The 18,539-nt window shown below is 38.5% G+C and overlaps 1 protein-coding gene across 11 annotated transcripts in view; it reads left to right on the top strand.

The window, feature by feature from the left end:
- The window catches only part of LOC138028585 (fibroblast growth factor receptor 3-like), a 39,706-nt gene extending 21,515 nt beyond the window's left edge, over positions 1-18,191 (top strand). For 9 of the 11 annotated variants that reach the window (XM_068876189.1, XM_068876184.1, XM_068876180.1 and 6 more), the window contains 16 exons: positions 488-730; positions 2,554-2,820; positions 3,156-3,446; positions 5,643-5,942; positions 11,686-11,985; positions 12,419-12,448; positions 13,068-13,201; positions 13,649-13,916; positions 14,319-14,429; positions 14,769-14,959; positions 15,658-15,780; positions 15,890-15,960; positions 16,176-16,216; positions 16,369-16,465; positions 16,569-16,668; positions 17,239-18,191. In XM_068876189.1, coding sequence (XP_068732290.1) covers positions 488-730; positions 2,554-2,820; positions 3,156-3,446; positions 5,643-5,942; positions 11,686-11,985; positions 12,419-12,448; positions 13,068-13,201; positions 13,649-13,916; positions 14,319-14,429; positions 14,769-14,959; positions 15,658-15,780; positions 15,890-15,960; positions 16,176-16,216; positions 16,369-16,465; positions 16,569-16,668; positions 17,239-17,307 — 2,636 coding nt within the window. In that variant the 3' untranslated portion in view covers positions 17,308-18,191. Of the gene's footprint in view, positions 1-487; positions 731-2,553; positions 2,821-3,155; positions 3,447-5,642; positions 5,943-11,685; positions 11,986-12,418; positions 12,449-13,067; positions 13,202-13,648; positions 13,917-14,318; positions 14,591-14,768; positions 14,960-15,657; positions 15,781-15,889; positions 15,961-16,175; positions 16,217-16,368; positions 16,466-16,568; positions 16,669-17,238 lie in introns of all 11 variants that reach the window. The other 2 variants (XR_011127681.1, XM_068876183.1) reach the window with 2 other exon arrangements.
- Positions 18,192-18,539: the final 348 nt, after the last annotated feature.

Here is an 18,539-nt window from a genome sequence, read left to right as displayed (position 1 = left end):
AGAGAAGAGCAATTAATGGAAAATGGAAAGTGCCAATGCAAGAAATGGTAAAACTCTTTATTGCAAGAAAGGCTTGCATTATACATTTAGCATGTGTGTAACAGAGCAACACAAATATAAAAAAAAAAACAATAATAACAAAAATAATTAGGAAATGTTCCTAGCTCTCTGACACCACCATGAAAAATGAAACTGAAATAACAATCCCTTGTGCTTCATCTTGGAAAAAACACTTCAGAAGCACCTGCGGACAATGATTTTATCCTACCTAATTTGGGCTCCTTGTTTGAATATCGTTTGCATTTCACTTACACTTATTATATGTTTGCATTTGTATTACACTGCACCTATGAATGCATCCCCTTTTGAGCTGAGACTCGGTCATTATCCTCTCCATATGTTGCATACAGTGGATCCAGCTTTCGCCCTACTTCCCATGCTGGTTAATTTCTTGTGGAGTTGTTCCTCTCATATTTACTTTACACAGGTCCACCAAACATCACTGATATCTCTGCTGATCAAACTGTTAATGAGGGAAACGACTTGACCCTCAACTGCACAGCAAGTGGTAACCCTGCTCCCAACACCACTTGGATAAAACTTACTGATAACAGTATTGTCACAATGCCACTGACAAACATCAGAAGGACAGATGAAGGGGGATACAGATGCTCTGCGTCTAATGGTGTTGGAAACCTAGCTACAAAAGATGTCTTCATCACTGTATACTGTAAGTGCCTAGTATCACCAACTTTTACTAATTGTAATTACTGTCATGTTACACAAGATATATTTTTTTGCAGCAACACTGGGCTTTACCTTGTAGGAAAGGTTAAGTGAAGTAATTTTCTTGAGGAAAGCCGGCCCCGTCTTTGAGTGGACTTGTGGAAATGTACTTTTTTCGATCTCTCTTTAGACAATTGATTCAGTGTTGTCCCCTCACCTACTTTTCCCAAAGATTGTATGAAAAGATCTTATTTTAAATGTGATTTTGAGCAATTACTAGAATGAATGCTGTGCTAGTGTCACAACTAGCAGAAGAAACAGTTTAGTTTCAATTGCGAGAGTGGATTATAAATATTAATGCCACTCACCATCGTACAAGTGTATTCTTGATTGAACCAAACAATGGAGTCTGGTTAATGGCTGTAGACAATTACAGATCAGGGTTGGAAGTAATATATTTTTCCCACGTGCAACAAAGACAAGCCCATTGGTGAGCATTCTCCCTGTTTGTTACCTTTTAACAAGTGAACAACCTTTGCTTTCCACATAACTTATTGTGCATTCAAATTGAACTCCTGCACGTTGCTGTTAGGAAGTAAATGTATAAGGGGCTCTTGACTAGGAGCGAACAACTCCAATAAAAACCCTAGGAAGGGCATTTTTCTTCGATCTATTTTTAGCCCTTTCCGCGAAAAAAAAAACAAACAAAACAAAACAAACAAACAAACAAAGAAAGGCAGTTTTTGCTCATTGGCGCCATGACGTGAAGTTAGTTTGTTGTAACAGGCTCCTATGGAAGTCTCGGGACACTAAGTAAATCGGTCTGTGGAAACGCCGTGACAGGAATATAGGGTTGTTGTTCGCACTTAATCATGGGCTCCTGTATGCGCCTAAGGTTTTTAATTCGCAATATTGCATGGTTACTATAACTACACAACTAGATCATATGATCTTTCATTAAAGGAGTAAGGCCAAGTCGCAGGCCATTATTGCAATACCAAGTGTAAGAACCGTGACATTGGTGATATTGCAGGGATGTATCCCGCTTTTGAAGTTTGGGTGTCCTCTGGACCCCTTCTTGAAAATTTTGGGGTCCTTTGCAAAATTTTGGGAGTCCAGGTTATTTATTTTCAAGAATTAATATTCGATCTGTTGCCCGTTAATTGCTGCTGCAGCACACTTTAAGATTTCTAATTGTCATCCAGAAGATAATGTATAGATCGATACACTATCTACTAAACCAAGGTGTCTTTCTTTGTACTTTTGCCATCTCATTTTTGTCATGTCCCTCGAGAACACTATAATAATTAACCCGTCACAAGTGGAATCAAAACACAAATATGCAATGAGCAAATCACCAATCACCTGAGCCGTATAGAAATCCAAATTACTACATTCCTTCCCTCTAAATCACAATTTATGGGTTCATTGAAAAACTGATAAGTTAATTTAAAGTTCAACTTCAACAGAAGCACAACATTTTTATTCAATTCCATTTAGGATTCCTTCGTTGAAAAGTGTTCCTTTAGTTTTGACTCAACTCAAAGGTCAGCAAACATACTATTTTAGATAACCAGGCCCAGCCCATTTCCGCTTTGGGCATCACCTCTGAGGACTGGTCTGAACAGGTTTCTAAACAGAGACTGCTGATGATGACTTGACTTTTCCCGAAACGGACCTCCCGGCCAGTGAATAACATATATTTACGGTGCCCAAATTCAATGCACTGTGATGATTTTTCACCTATTAATTACAACTTCTTCATCAGTTTGAAAGTATTTAAAGTTATACAAAACTCTTTTGTTAATTTCATTTTTTTTTCTCCAGATCAACCAAGCATAACCTCAGTAACTCCCTTTACAAAACAGTCTTGGATTGGACAGAACGTCTTACTATCATGCGAGGCAGATGGTTCTCCTACCCCATCGATCACATGGAAAAAACCAGACGGAACTGAGCTAAGAAAAGTAACATCCACAGAGAAAAAAGTGGATGCACAGATGAAGGCTGATCAAGATTTTGGAAATTATACTTGTGAAGCCAGAAACGTAGTTGGTGCTGCTGCTACACGCCTAGTGCAACTGAACCAAATAAGTAAGCAATTAGAAAAATACACACATTAGGTCACTTAAAGTATTACCAGTATGTTTACGCAATTTAAAATGTGATGCTACTTAACCAGGTAAAAAAACAAAAGAGTATTTTTTGCTTGGTTCACGTTTGTTTGTATTGTTGTTAATCAACTTCCTCTAGTCCATCCATTTAGAGATGATTATGCAGAGGGCAGGAAGAATATGTTGCAGTGGCTAGACTATTCTGCACTGGAGCATCTGTAAACTCTTATTGAATGCAACAAGGAGTTTATTATCGACAACGCTCTTAGGGTTCTCTATAGTGATATTCTGTATATTATTTTTTTTTTGTTAAAGAGGCACCAGGATCTATAAGCCTCACGACAAATGACAACGATATCCGTGCGTCTTCATTGGCAATAAAATGGACTGCACCAGTTGATGATGGGGGGAGTGTTATTACAGGGTACAAGTTGATTATACTACATGATGACAATGTCATTCTGAACGAAACCACAAGTGCTGGCTTTAGGCAATACCTTGTTGACGGTCTCAACAGAAGCACAACTTATACTCTGAGGGTGTCGGCGATGAATAGGGTGTTTGAAGGAGCTGCAAGTGAAAAGAAAGCGACGACCAAGTACGAAGGTAATTCCGAACGACTACTTTGACCAGGTGATTTACATTGCTGAAAGCAAAAGAAAGTGGAGAGCATGTTTCAAAATGTGTTGAAACATATAAATAGAGTTTTTATTATATTTTATTATTTTCGGAAATGTAGAACATAGTGAAGAATACCTACTTAAACACCGCGTTTAACAACAGTTGTTCCTAGTTCCTATCTGTGTACCCAATTAGTTCCTCTACATCCTTTTTGGCCTCATGAAGCAATTACGCTATTGGCACCGTTTGAATGGACTCTGCCCAAATGAATTTGCATCGGTCGCTCCAATACTTTTGTCAGCATGTGCTTAAGCTTTGTTGAACAAATATTGCAAAAAAAATAAAACACATTAAATTGGCCTTACAAAACAACACAATACAATACATATTTAATTGACCACTCCCCATAGGTGATTTTCAGAGTTAAAGACTCTATGTCAAACGGCATGCTTTGCGCGCGTTTGTTTATGTTTTTATCCTGCTCGATGTAGCCACTCGGGAGAAAATAAACGATAACTGTGTCCTTTACTACTAGCAAACAAAGGATACGTTGGCTTGCAGAATAGAGATGAATGTTTCCAATAAACAAAGCAAAGCGCTTCTCTAACACTGATGAAAGATAATCGGGTTTCCTCACTTAACGCAGCTCGCATCGCAACACCGATTCAAATATAAATCAGAAAACGATAAAGTCAGAGCCCAAGAGTAGGAGCTTGCCTACAAGCCCTATGAGTCAGCCTTTGCGCGCGTCTTTCTATTTTTAGAACGACACGAGTTCGTCGGCCCTGCACGCGCTGTTTAAAGGGCCAATCAGAATAAAGTCAGTGTCTAACGGAGAAAAAAATAGCAAAAGCAATGAATGCAAATTGTGCAAATTGTTGTAAATGTGAATGGTCTGCTGAAGGGTTAGTTTTGAAAATCGAAGGATACGCGCAGAGGTTGACTCAAAGATATGGTGCACATGGAGGCTGGGCTCCTGATAAAGCACTTATTTCGGGTGCGTTCGATTGACCGTATTCCGGAATAGGAATACATGGAATAGAGATTTAAAATCCTTCGTTTCTATGGAGATTCACATTAGAATTGTCAAACACTTGCTAAAATGCTATATTAAACACATCTTTACTATGCTTGTTGCTGCAAAACACCAGACATACCTTCAAAACTCATCATTCCACGTATTCTTATTCCGAAATAGAGTCAATCGAATGCAACCTTATTGTATTTGATTCTTCGTTCTTGTAAAAGGGCTGCACGTTTTGTTTTATAGAAATATGAAAATGAAATACTATTATTTTGTTTGATACGATACAATTTGTTGGAAATCAGTTATTCATAAAGTCTCTGCTACAACCGTTGTAATCAGCACAAGCCGACAGAATCTTCATAAGACAAAATCGTTTCAACCATAGGTGGTCTGATACAATGAGATCAAGATTTCCAGGACAGGTTACGTTACGGTCCAACTGCTCAGTTGTTCACTGCTTTTTTTCACCGTTGATATGGGAAATTATCGGCCGATATATCCAGATATTCCAACCCCTTTTAAAGGCCAATAGTGAGTATTTTTAGCGCCCAAGGCCATCACACGAGCGCCCTGTAAAGGGAATCTGGGAGTTATTTCCCCCCTCCTACCCCCCCCCCCCCCCTTTCAAGGAAATTCTGCAATTTAGTTTCTATCAAGTGGCACCTCTGCAATTTGACATCATTCTTGTGGTATTCTATAAGGTACTGGAGTCACTGCAATGCTTAGCTTGTACGCCATCTTTGGAACTGCAGAATGGTGTACGACTGCTGCCCTTATGAGTCTGCACAAAACGGGGTGTTCAATGGAGAGACTGGGCGAGACATTATAGGACAAGGAAATGCATTTTTCCCTTGTTTTTAGAATTTCATGATAAATCGGGAGAACCTGGCAATAGTTTTAAATATAGTTTTTAAAAGAGCACCAAGATATTTACGCTAGGTGAGTTCAGTTCAGCACTTTATGATGTTGATAGATGGTGGTAAACTCTCACGGTCGTGATACTTTCACAGAAACACAAGGCTTATTACAAGGGAGATTTCCTTTCGACAATCATCGGCATTCTGTCTTAACATCAACCCGTAATATTCTTATTCTTTAAAGGAATTATACTTACCATTGTTTAAGGCTCTTGTGTGTATCTGTTTATTTTCAAGGAGCGCCAGCCACCGTGGAAATTATAGATTTTCTTCCTGAAACAAAGAACGTTAGCGCGATAATAAAGTGGAATGAACCGGAAAGCAATGGAGCACCCATCACGCAGTACACAGTCTATCAGTGCATTGTAAATAACAATAATACAGTAGGAGAGTGGAACAAAATAGTAATAAAGGACCTATCACGACGTCAAGTAATTGTGGAATTAAAGAGGAACGAGGTGTATGAGTTTGCTGTGACTGCCACAAACAAATATGGAGATAGTTTATACGAGGGAAAAAAACTTGTTGTATTGGGAGGTAGGTAAAAATGGCATTATATTTGCGCGGTGTTGTTACGTATTGGACTCACTTTTTTTTCAAACGAAAGCAAAGGGACTATAGGCTCTTGCATTGCGAAGCTCTTTTGCACTGTTTATGAAAATGTTAGCCTTTTTGAAACAAAAATGATCTTGAAAGGATAAACATTTTAGGATTGCCCTAATAATAATAATAATAATAATAATAATACCAGTGACTTGGATCTTGCGTGAGGTAAAGGCATGTTATGAATGGGATCGTCAACGGTATAAGGTCAATCATCTATTGTTCATGGATGACTTGAAGCTGTTTGCCAAGAGTATTGACCAAACCGATTCACTTGTGCAGAACGTTTATGTGTTTAGCGAGGATATCGGGATGGAATTTGGATTGAAGAAGTGTGGTGTACTTGTTCTCAAGAGAGGGAACGTGGGGAACAAGAATGGTATAACCCTTCCAGATGGACACGCAGAGAAACAAATAGACGAGGATGGATACAGATATTTGGGGATTCTAGAATAAGACAGTGTAAAAGAAGGGGAGATGAAGATTCAGTGTCAGAAGGAATATAAGAGGAGACTGAAGATTGTGCTGAAGAAGTGAAAATTGAATGGCAAGAGGTCGAGACATCAGAAAGCAAATCGTTATCTTTAATTAATTAAGAAAAGTACGACATTTGTTAATGTCCACGACATGTTTTGATATTACGAACATCACCGTCAGTTACAGAATATTACATAGAATTACATATTTGGATGAATGGCAAGAATAAGATACAAGCAATTACCACGAGGGCTGTGGCGGTCATGACATATGGAGCTGGTATCATCAAATGGACAGACAATGAGTTGAGAACTCTGGACAGAAAGCCTAGACAGATCCTGACCATGTATGGAGCATTTCATCTCAAGAGTGATGTTGACAGGTAGAATCTGGCGAGGGCGAAAGGTAGGCGTGCATTAATCAGCTGCGAAGTGACAAATTATATTGGGATGGTATGTGAAGAATTCAGAGGAGGATCTATTTGGAGGCGTCAAAGCCACTGATGTCCTTGAGTACGAAAAAAGAGTAGAAAGCAAGGAGTTCAAGTAGGCTTGGCATGAGGAGAAGTTAAGGAATTGGAAGGGGAAGAATATGTACGGCCAGTATTTGAGAGACGTGCTAGACACACAGATTTTGTGGAAACATGGTAATAGTTGAGAAAGGCGGATTTGAAAGTGTAGACCGAGGCTCTATTATGTGCTGCGCTTAAGCAAGCTCTTACGACCAACAGCGTTAAATATCATAAGACGGCGGAGTTCTGCTTGTGTAGGTTGTGTGGTGTGAAGGTCGAGAAAGTCGATCACGATGTGAGTGAGTGTAAGACGTTAGGCCAGAAAGAATAAAAAAAGAAGACGATGTTGCGAAGGCGGTCCACTGGAAATGAAATATGGATTAGAGCGGAGCGAAAAGCTGTATGAGCACACACCTGAGATTGTAGTGGAGAATGACAGAATCAAGATCTTGTGGGGTGTCAGTATCCAATGTGACCATCTTATTGAAGCAAGAAGGCCTGAAATTGTAATCATTGATAAGGAAGACAAGAACTTGTTTGTTGTTGTTGCTGTACCCGGAGATTCAAGACTCAGTGAAAAAAGAGGGTGAAAAGAGTGAAAAATACAAAGACCTAAAGAGAGAAATTATGAGGATATGGAATTGGAAAAAGTGCTCAGGTAATACTTATGATTGTTGGCGCCCTAGGTGGAGTAACAACAAAGTGCAAATAAGGAGACCGCGTGCCAAAAGCTTTCGTCTAACGCTATTGTTTCGCTGTCGAAAAGTTGTTTTTTCACCTCGAGATCTCTGATCGAGACCCTGGAAAAAAAATCTTTAATCTAGAACATCGAGCCTCAAGACTCGATCCTCGATTCTCGAAAACATCGAGGATCGCCTTGTTAGCCTGCTTTATAAAAACAAATGTTGATGCAAAAGTAAATAAATGTTGATATATACTTTTTAGGAAGAGCAGAAGGAAGTTTTCAGGAAGTGTCGATACACAATGAAATATTTTGCCATCAGCAACAAAATTTGCGACATAAAAACAACATAAATTTTGAACCGCGAATGTAAAAAGTTACCATCAGGGAAAAACATTTTGGGAGATTTTTGCTACGTTTAATTTTTCTATTGCACTTTTGGCTGCACAAGTAAATCGCAAAATCGAAAGTGGCGTTGATTTCAGCGGCCGCTATGATCAAGTTATCTAGCGTGTTTACTAACACCTCGCGAAAAAAAAGGGTACATCTGTGTAAAAATGGTGGCAAAACACCTGGTTTTTGTTTTTGTTAGTTTGCTTTTTTCTTTCAAGTGTTATAAAGTTTGACAAGAAATGTGCAAATTAAACACAAAGATCACAATCGCCCAACTCTTGAAGTTGACTATTGTTTCTGCAAGGTCAAAAGTTCACTCTCCTAGACGAGGTTATTTGTCACCAGTTAATTACATCGTTTTGGAGATAGCAGCTGCTTTATTGTTCGTCAGCGTCACAAATTCTTGCCAATGTTGGAACTCATTTCTTGAAACTCAAGCACGCTTCCAACAGACCTGTTTATTTTGATGAGTTGTGCACGCGCTGCGGGTCTATTGTCACCACGGACTCACAGTCTTACACTGTTACAAACCGGTGACATAGTGTGTACTGCACTTACAGTGCACTACCACAAAAAGACTGCACTATTAGGAACAGCAAGGATTTTGAGAAAGGTGCTTAATGCATAATCTAAGGAAACGAGATCCTGTGGAACCGTTGGTCATAGCTTATGACCCGTTTCTTCAGGTTTTTATAGCGGCAAAAATCAGCCTGTGAATGTGGAAATCATATTATTATAGGTCTTCGAATTGTATCCCTTTCATGAAATTGCAGAATAAAATTATTATTATAGTGATAACAATAAACTTAATAACCGCAGCAATACAACTTATAATTTAAAATTAATAATTTAAAGAACAATCCAATATATGCGCGTATGATTACATCTGTAAGCACGTGTAGAAAGATAAGTTTTAACCTTAGATTTAAAAGTGTCAAGAGACGTACAGTTTCTTAAATCATCAGGCAGGGCATTTTATAGTTTTGGGGCTATGTAAGAGAAAGCCCTGCAGTCATAGGTCTTAAGACTGCACGTGGGCTGTACGAGAAGCTCCTTACTAGCTCAAAGTAGTATTCGTTGTGGTACGTAGGGGATTAAAAGTTCCTTGAAGTAGATTGGTGTCTAGTCATACAGTGATTTAAAAGTCAAAAGCAGAATTTGAATTCAATCCTTGCGGCTACAAGGAGTCAGTGTAATTCTTCTAATACAGGTGTAATGCGTTCGTATCTACGTGTGCCTGTTAACGAGCGTTCAGCGGAATTTTGTACATATTGGAGTTTGCTTATCTGATTCTGGTTAAGGCCTGATAATATTAATAGTAGATTACAACGATCTGACTTAGAAGATATAAAAGTATGTATCAGAATCTCACAATGTTTGAAGGAAATAGATTTTCTTATCTTGGCAATGATGCGCGGGTGAAGATTTACTCATGTTCCTATATTTTTTTGTTCATTGCTAACACTATCAAGAAAAAAAAAACCAATGTTCTTCACCGACTCTGATGGCTGAATTACATCTAATCCAGCAAGGATGGAATCTAGAGCAGGTGATGGGTGGTGGCGGGCATTGAACATAAGGCCCAAAGTTTTGCAGTTGTCAAGTTTCAACTTTTTGGTAGTCATCCATTGAGTGATATCTTGAATGCATAATTATTTTAATACACGATTTGAAATTGGCTAGTTCTCCGGAGTTGTGACTTGAACGACATATAGATTTGTCCGTCGTCAGCACAAAAATGAAATATCATGTCGTGACACCTAATAGTAATAAAAAGGTTGCTGAGTAAGACACAGTTTTAAATGTTACTCGGCTACACTCAAAAGGTGGTCTTTTTTAGTATTTCTTGCGTTTAACTCTCAATAGGCCTAGTACACGATGACGTCATATGCTCAAAATTCACCACCAAGCCTCGCTTGCACAAAATTATTCACATCATTTGCACATGCAATACTGTTCGCACGTTAAAGCTTATGCTAAATTTTATACCTTTGATTTTCGAATTCGAGGCTTGGTGGTGAAATAGTCAGACGGCATCACGCAAAAGGGCAATTGAAATTTGGAACGCCATTGAAAAAGCATTTGACAGTGAACCAAAAAGCAACGAAGTACATTGCTATAGGACCAACAAGTTATAAATGAGAATGACATGAAAGAAAACTAAAACAGAGCATAGGAAATCGAGGACCTCGCAAGGTGTCAAGTCGCGTATTTGGCAAAATAGTGTATGATTTTCTTTTTTTTTCTTTTTTGATGACTGTCACGTAGCAAGCATTGAGATAGTTTGCGGAGAGGGAAAGAATACCAGAAAACTTGTGGTTTTGGAAGGTTGGTGAAACGGCGCAATGTTTCGGTTTCAATTATACGCAGCTGCGTGTTAGTCAACCTCGTTCCCAGGGTCTCTCTTCTCTGCCTCCTTGTTCGTTTTCGTTTTGTCTTTCTAATGTTTAACAAAGTGATTCCTAAGCTAAGTAGCAAGCTTGTACAACGAGTAGACAATATTGACTTCTTTCTGTATCAACAGCCTTGTTTATTAAAATTGTCGTTGTCAAGATATTTGTACAACTGCACGCAGCAAACAGTAGTATACCTGGCATATTTTAGCCAGTAAAATAAAAGATACATTTTATCAGGCAACCATAGTGTTTGGTGTATTTTTTTATTATAGTGTATGTTCTATAGAAGCAAATTCAGCTTTTTTTTGTGAACGTTAATCGCCACCCGGCATCGAGGGTGTTATCAGTCACAAAAGCTTAAACGCTTTGTGGGAATTCATTTGTCGTGGGAATATAACATCAGCTCTTTGAGCTTTTAATTGATTTTAGTCTTACATTGTAAGGTAAAGATTAGTTATTTTAAAACAGCATTGTCAAACGAGTACGCCTTCGCCCAGCTGTGGGATCAAAATATAACAAAAAGTCTACCCCAGTGAGAAAGTGTTTTTTTTGCATGAGTGCCACGTGACCTGCCTGAACCAGGGTCTTTCTTCTCAACGACAAAGGCGGCAGAGAAGACCCTGGGGACGAGGTTGTGTTTTACCACCAACAAAGTCTGTCAGTTCTTAGCTACCAACCCTCTGCATGGATTTTCTCACAGGCACATTTCCACTAGTTTTAAAACCAAATCCGCCTGAAGAAATCACGTTAGAAGAATTATGAATTTCCTGACATCCTTTTCGATCTCTTGTGTATTGGATTATTCAAGTTGATTAATCCTTACGGGGACCTCACAACAAGAAACAGAAAGCATTGTCTCTCCTTCCGAAAGCGTTTAATTCCTGGATTGTCGGTCATATGTAGCGGCTAACTAACTCAAGGGTACTTTGGAATTTGAGGTACTCCACCGCTCGATAATCACACCAATATATGGAAATTTGATGATCGGGGTGAATAGGGTTACTTACCAGCAACGATACTCAACTTAACATCACGGGGATTTTTGATGAGGTGCAGGCTACGTCGTGATGCTTGGGTTAAATATGTTTTCTTTTCATTTTCATACTAGTTATGAACAGTTTCTTGAGATCCAGCTTATTCTTCCAAGCCAAGAAGAGATTATGCTTATTTGTTTTCCTTTTTCCGGGTAACTTTCCCTTTGTATACTTTAATCGACAGGTGTTCCGGAACCTGTAACTATTGTCAAAGATGAGATAGATAATAACAAAATAACCCTTACTTGGAACAAACCCGAAGAGAATGGAGCGGCCATCACCCAATACACCATCTACAAAAGAATTGCGAGTGAAAAGAAGTGGACAAACGTTGGAGAAGTAAAGGACATCTCTAATCGTGCGTTTGTTGTCAAAATGGAAGATAACAAAAAGCATGAATTGGTTGTTACCGCATCAAACAAATACGGCGAGAGTGTGGTGACTACAGAAAACATCAAGATAGTGGAGATGCCATATGGTGGAGGTAAGTATAACTATTAAAATAAACATTTGCCTTTAGCAGGTGTAACTGTATTGAAAAAAATATATATTTAATTTAAAGTCCAATAGAGTCATAAGGCGATGACTTTTTAAAGGTGCTCCTCTCCTGTAATTTTCCAGGAAGAACGTAAAGTCAGCTTATTTAACGTCGGTACTTCCTTCAGGTACGAGGCTGGTATCAATGGAAGTCTCCCTCCCTCTGTCAGTGCTCCATTTTACGGTGTTTAATGCTATATCTGTACGTATCAGAGAAAAAGTGCAAGCAGACGTCTGAGTCTCCTAGGATCGAACTTTGGACCTCTCGCTCGGAAAGCCGCGCACTAGCCAACTGTGCTACGCCTGCTCCTCCAAGGAGGACTTGCCATCCGTTCCGTCAAACACTGGCACTAACTACGATCATGTATTTTTCCCATTAGCAACTCCAAGGCCTCTGGAAAGTCAGAAAGGTAGGTCCGCTTTTGAGATACAAACCAAAGGTAGATCATTGCTTAATTCCGAGCGTACGGTTCCTCATTAAACTGGATAGTAAATGTAAGATTCAACTGTGCTCAATAACCCTTATTCATTTAACGTACAAAATCATCTGGTCGTCTTAATAGGTAAAGTAAACATCAACGATGAAAAGCCAAAGAATTCTCTGAAAAATATATACCTACAAATGTTGAGCTAAGGCTAGGTGAAGATTAATAACTGCGAAACAACAGCAGTACTTGCAGGTTATTGTGCATGACTATACGATCCAAAACGAATTGACAAAGAAAACATGCATGCTCTTTTTCTTTCAGTTTTCTTTAGTTGACTAAAATCACTCTCTCTCACTGCGAAGCATGAGAAAACGAGCCTTAGGTAGACTAGTCAGCGTCTCAACTATGTTTATGAAATCGTCACGCATCTTACTGCAAGTGTATCAAAAAGATTATTTTCCTGCTCTGCGAGCATACCCGAATCCAAAAAAAAAAAAAAAGAAGAAGAAGACAAAGAAATAGTCGTGCTAAATACGCATTGCCCTCAGTAGAAACTTCGTGGCCCTGCATTACAAGTCTTTTTGTGCTTTCTTTGTGTTAGGTTCTTGTTCTGTTTTGCATATCTTTTACAACTTATTCATCGCCTTTCTGGTGATCACAATTATTGTTCTCTCCGTGGTGATATGGAAAATGCGCCGTCGTCCTTGTCCAAAATGTGGAGATCTTATACCGATGGTAAGTTGTTAATGAGATCTTGCCAGAAGAAAAGATGAGTGTAATATGAACCCGGGATTAAGAAAGTTTGATTATCGCTTCTTCAAAGCCAAAGCATTCAGTCTATTAAAGATCGTTGTAAGCTCTCCACACTCTCTCTTTGTAGGCTTAAGGTTGCTATCCTGTTGTTCCATTATATAGTGTATTTGCTACACATCTCTCTTGAAGTAAGTTTATAATTACGTGGATACTGGTAGAATTTAGTTCAAGGCCGCTACACTTACCACTGCCCTAACTGTCCCCTCCTGGAATACTCGTTACAATGGTTGTCTGTTTTTTGAATCATGTTCAAAGCAAATCTTGGGGAGAAGGATGGACGATACTGGAAACAGAAGCTAGCATTGCAGTTGCCCTGAGAGATACAATTAGATCTTTACTTTCATTTTTTTGTGGATTAATTATCACCAGAATCCAGTATCTTTGCAAGTTAAAGAAAACTTAGAACTTCCCAGCGATCTAAATACGAAGGAATCAGCGAGCTATGCATCTCAAGCTGCAGGAAGTGGATCTTACATGCCACTTCATCCGTCTGGAAGGAGCTGGGAAGTGAGTCAAGAAGATGTTCATGTTATCAAAATCATCGGTAAAGGAGCCTTTTCTCAGGTTGCCCAGGCAACAGTGAAAAATGTAAGAGAACATCAGGAGGAAACGACAGTGGCAGTAAAAATGCTGAAAGGTTGGTTTCCGCTTATCCTTGACATGCGCTTTCACTCATTTGTTTATACTGCTTTTAAAAGCGCACAATGGAAGCGGTAAACTGGCTTGATAAGGTTTATAAAGTCAGCTTGCTTTGAGACATTGATCAAAGGATATCAGCACTATATATGGAAAAGTACATGTCTTTTACTGCTGGCCATGCAGTTTCTCGCTAAATTAATTTAAAAAAATGGCGTTAATAACTACAATCCTTCATAACTCTATCGTCGCGAGACATTATTTGTTCTGTTTCACAATTGGATTATTTTGCTCGTAGCTAAAATAATTCAAAGTATTTACACTTCAACGATTATCTGTTGTAGTACTACTTTAGCCATCCCGAGTCAACTGCCATCAAGAATTTCTATTCCTTACTTCCTAGCCAATGCTCCTCCGTCAGATAGAAAGGATCTGTTGTCAGAATTGGAGCTGATGAAAAAAATGAAACCTCATCCTCATGTTATCAAGCTCATCGGATGCGTCACTGAAAGCGGTAAAACTGACGTCTTCATAATTTGTTGAGCTTTTAAATTTGTTTTCTTTTGTTTTGTTTTCTCTCATTTAAGAAATGAATCAAGCCTATTCTGGTGTAGCTCGAGGCGGGCTAGGGATGGAACGTGGTTCAAAGAATAAGCAAAAGTACACTCAAGAATCGTGAGTCAAGTTAATGAAGAAGTTAATTTCTTTTTGCAACATGGATCAGCTTTATTCTTCATGGTGTAAAACGTGACTAACTTGGATTGGGAATTGTGTAAATAGAGTGTTGAAAGAAGCTAGTAATTCCTAGGATGAATATGAACACACCAGATTTCAGGAACCTTGTTTTCCACAGAACCACTGATGGTCTTGATCGAGTATGTTCCATTTGGAGACCTCTTGGGATACTTAAGAAAGAGCCGAGGACTGAACGACACTTACTATAAGGACCCGGATGTACAACCGGAGACCAATCTGACTTCGGAACAGCTGATAAAATTCGCTTGGCAGATTGCTGATGGGATGTGTTACTTGTGTTCGAAAAAGGTTTGCTCACCAAGGGAAGATCGCCATCAGTCCGCATCCATAAATAGGATATAAATGTTTAGAATGCCATGAAAATACATTTGCAGGATATTCATTATTACATTGATACAGGCTGACAATGAGACATATAACTGAGCTATGGAAGTTCAGTTAACGTTTAGTTTAGACAGCTGTGAATGTAACTTAAGAGGTTACAGGTCTTTGAATTGCATCCTTTTATGCTGCCTTCATGATTCTCCAATTCAGAGTAGCATCAAACTATGGCTGTTGTGAAACATGTCCGTGCACGTAAATTAACACGAATTTAATTGAAAAGAATGTTTGGGTGGGTGATTAAAGCTAAAGGTTTCCCTTCGGACGCCAGAGGTGCAATTTCTACTCTTATTACTTACTAGTGGATTTTTCTTCGGTGTTAAAATAGAACAACTTGATTATCTCCTACCGGTTAGCGTTTTCTAATGTCGTGTGTGATTAAAAATCTTTCTTCTATTCGCTGTTGATTGATGAGACCGCATTACAGGACTCAAACTATGGTCAATTATTAGAAATTGTAGATTCATATGGATGTGTTCCCTCGATAATGAGGCCCACTTAGAATACTTTGACATTTACTGAAGATGGGACGCTTCTGATAGAGTTAATTTTGTCGTTAAATTTACCACTCTTCTTAATACATATTCATACTCAATTTCTGTTAGATTGTCCATCGCGACTTGGCGGCGAGAAATGTTCTTGTTGGTGAAGGAGAGAGATGCAAGGTGACAGATTTTGGGATGGCGAGGAATGTGGGCCAGGACGATATTTATACCAAAAAAAGTCGGGTAAAGCTACAACTAAACTTTGCTTTGCGAAAATGCTTTATTTGCTGCGATCAAGTACCAGATGTATTCGTTTTCTCTAAGAGTATTCTGTAACTGTCTTCGTACGTAGGGTCGTTTACCTGTTAAGTGGACTGCATGTGAGGCGTTGCTTTACGGAGTGTACACAACACAAAGTGATGTGTAAGTATATCCGTGTCAGTAAAAAGTTTAAATTATTTTCCTTTTTGAAAGTGATTGTTGTCCATTCCCTTTTCATTTTGCAGCAGACGTAAATATATTCCTCCTAAGAGTTGTTGTTACTTCTTTTCACTAATGATTGTTCCATTTTTGAAATGCATGCTTCCTTACTTCCAGTCTCATTTCCTGCATCTTATTTTTCTCACTCCTTTTTGCAGGTGGAGTTATGGCATCCTTCTCTATGAAATTCTAACAATTGGTACGCTTCAATTTAGAAACGATTTGACCTAATTACAAAAATGTGCACACTTATAACTGAAAATAGTTCTGCAATCAGTATCGCTTACTTAACTGGGCAGATTTCACGTTTTCGTATCAAGTGTTATTGAGGCTGGATCTTTATACCCATAGGTGGATCACCATATCCGGACACAAACGCCAGGCTTATTGCGAATAAACTTCAACAAGGATACAGAATGCCAAAGCCAAGACATGTGGACAGCAAACTGTAAAATACTTACTTCTCAATTGTGATATTGAGTAATAAGTAGACGAGTTAATGCTTGCATAAACAACCTCCCAATAGTGAAGTAAGAACCTTTTAATTCTAGGTATGAAATCATGATGAAGTGTTGGGAAGAAGACCCAAGTGATCGACCGACATTTGAAAAGCTGAGGAGAACAATGAAGGATATGGAGAAGAATCACAAGGTAAAGAAATCAAGGGAGAATTTGGGAAAAGGAAAGGAAAGGAAAAGAAAGGAAATAAAATGAACTTTATTTGAGTGTCTAGTCTTCTAGTGCATTAATTGGGGACACCGTAAACTGAAATAAGCAAATTAACCAACTCAAACCAAACGCTGGTTTTTTTAAGGAGAGGGGAAAACGGTATTACCAGGAGGAAAACCTTTCGGAGATGAGTAAAACCAATAAACTCAACCCACATATGACGCCAATCTGGGAATTAAACCCAGGCCACACTGGTGGGAAACAAGTGCTCTCACCACTACGCCAGGGCTGGGATTAATGAAGGGGGTTTCTCTTGACGTTCTGGTCTGCACGAAAATTTGATTAATTCAAACCTACCTTCGCCGAAAAGCCTAGTCTTCCACTGTCATCTATGTTCCATTTTTAATCCTTTTATTCTCACAACCACTTGTTAATTACCGTATTCCCTTGTTCTCGGCCTTCTTCAATATTTAAATCAACTAGGGTATGAACTTCTTGGCTTAAACAATTAAGTAAAACTGAGCTTAACACATTTCAAATCTTCTTTTGCAGACATATGTAAACCTCAGTCAGTACGACACAAGAATGTACGCCAATGTCACTGATCTGACAGCCGAGTAGAATTTTTTTAAAATGTATTTTTATTATTAGTATTTTTTTATTCCTCCAAACCCTTACCGGATACATAATCAAGTAGATAAAGCTTAAAAAAAGTAGTAAACGCACGATACAAAATTACAACACTTAAATTAATTTACATAGTATAGCGGAAGGAAAGGAGAGGGCCACTTCTACAACTATTGCTGTACCCCTTAAAGTTACGTATAACAAAATGCGAAATTTTCAATGAAAAAGTGAAGGAAAATAGATGATGAAATAGCTCAGTAAGGTATGAAAAAGATAATGTTTCATTAGTATTGAGCAAGGAACCAGTTTGTCCCTGATAAATTGCGGAATATTATTCCAAAAAGACACTTCCAAAAATGCTGGGGCAAAATCTCTCAAGATTAGTTCGAAATGAGAGTATGAAAACTTGATTGAATGATGCACTGCGGGTATTGTAATTATGTGCGCAGATACTAATGAAACAGGTATATTATGAAACTTTTCATGGTAGAAATAATCAGAAAAAAAGCAAACATGCATGCTGACATTATATAGGTTTTCTTTAGTTGTTTTAATTAAGAATGGATTTTTAGGTTTTTCACAGTCTAGTCAGATGAGAGACCCTGCTCGCAGACTGGTAAATTTGAATGCTTTCCCTCCTGGTATAAGAGAACCTGGCGACTTTATCGAGTTCAAGAATTTACGAAATTAATGTCCTCATGGCTTAAGTTAAGGGACACGTTATTTCCTGTTGTAAAATCTGTATTTACTCTTATGACAGTAAATTGAAACATATCGTATTTCTACTATTATTTTTGGTAACAAAGTTCTTAAGAGGCTTTGTTTTATAAACATATGCTTCAACAGTTCTTCCCTTTCATAAAATGTTCTGAACGATTGATTGTGGTTAAAGAACTTTACTCATCCACTTTACATTGCGCGCCCACATTAGTTCAGTCGCCATTTTTACGGCGCCCAAAACCCTGAATGCTGTGACTGTATAAAGTGATCGGTGTCCATCGGACATCAAATGGGCTTTATAATTCTGTTTTCCATTGAAAAATAAGCTATGTTTATTAGAATTTGAGTTTCTAATATTATTTATGTATGACTTGCTCTTCGCAACATGTACATGTTATCGAGTGGAAACGGAATGGTTAGCAAAGCATCTGCTCTTGGAATGGAAGCGCAGAGAACCAAAATTGGGAATTCCACGATTAACGGCTGGAACGATCAGAATTAGTGTA

This window comes from Montipora capricornis, chromosome 13 (genome assembly GCF_036669925.1).
Source record: "Montipora capricornis isolate CH-2021 chromosome 13, ASM3666992v2, whole genome shotgun sequence".
NCBI lineage: Eukaryota > Metazoa > Cnidaria > Anthozoa > Scleractinia > Acroporidae > Montipora > Montipora capricornis.
The sequence above is the reverse complement of the archived record's forward strand: the minus strand, read 5'-3'. Positions and strand labels throughout refer to the sequence as shown.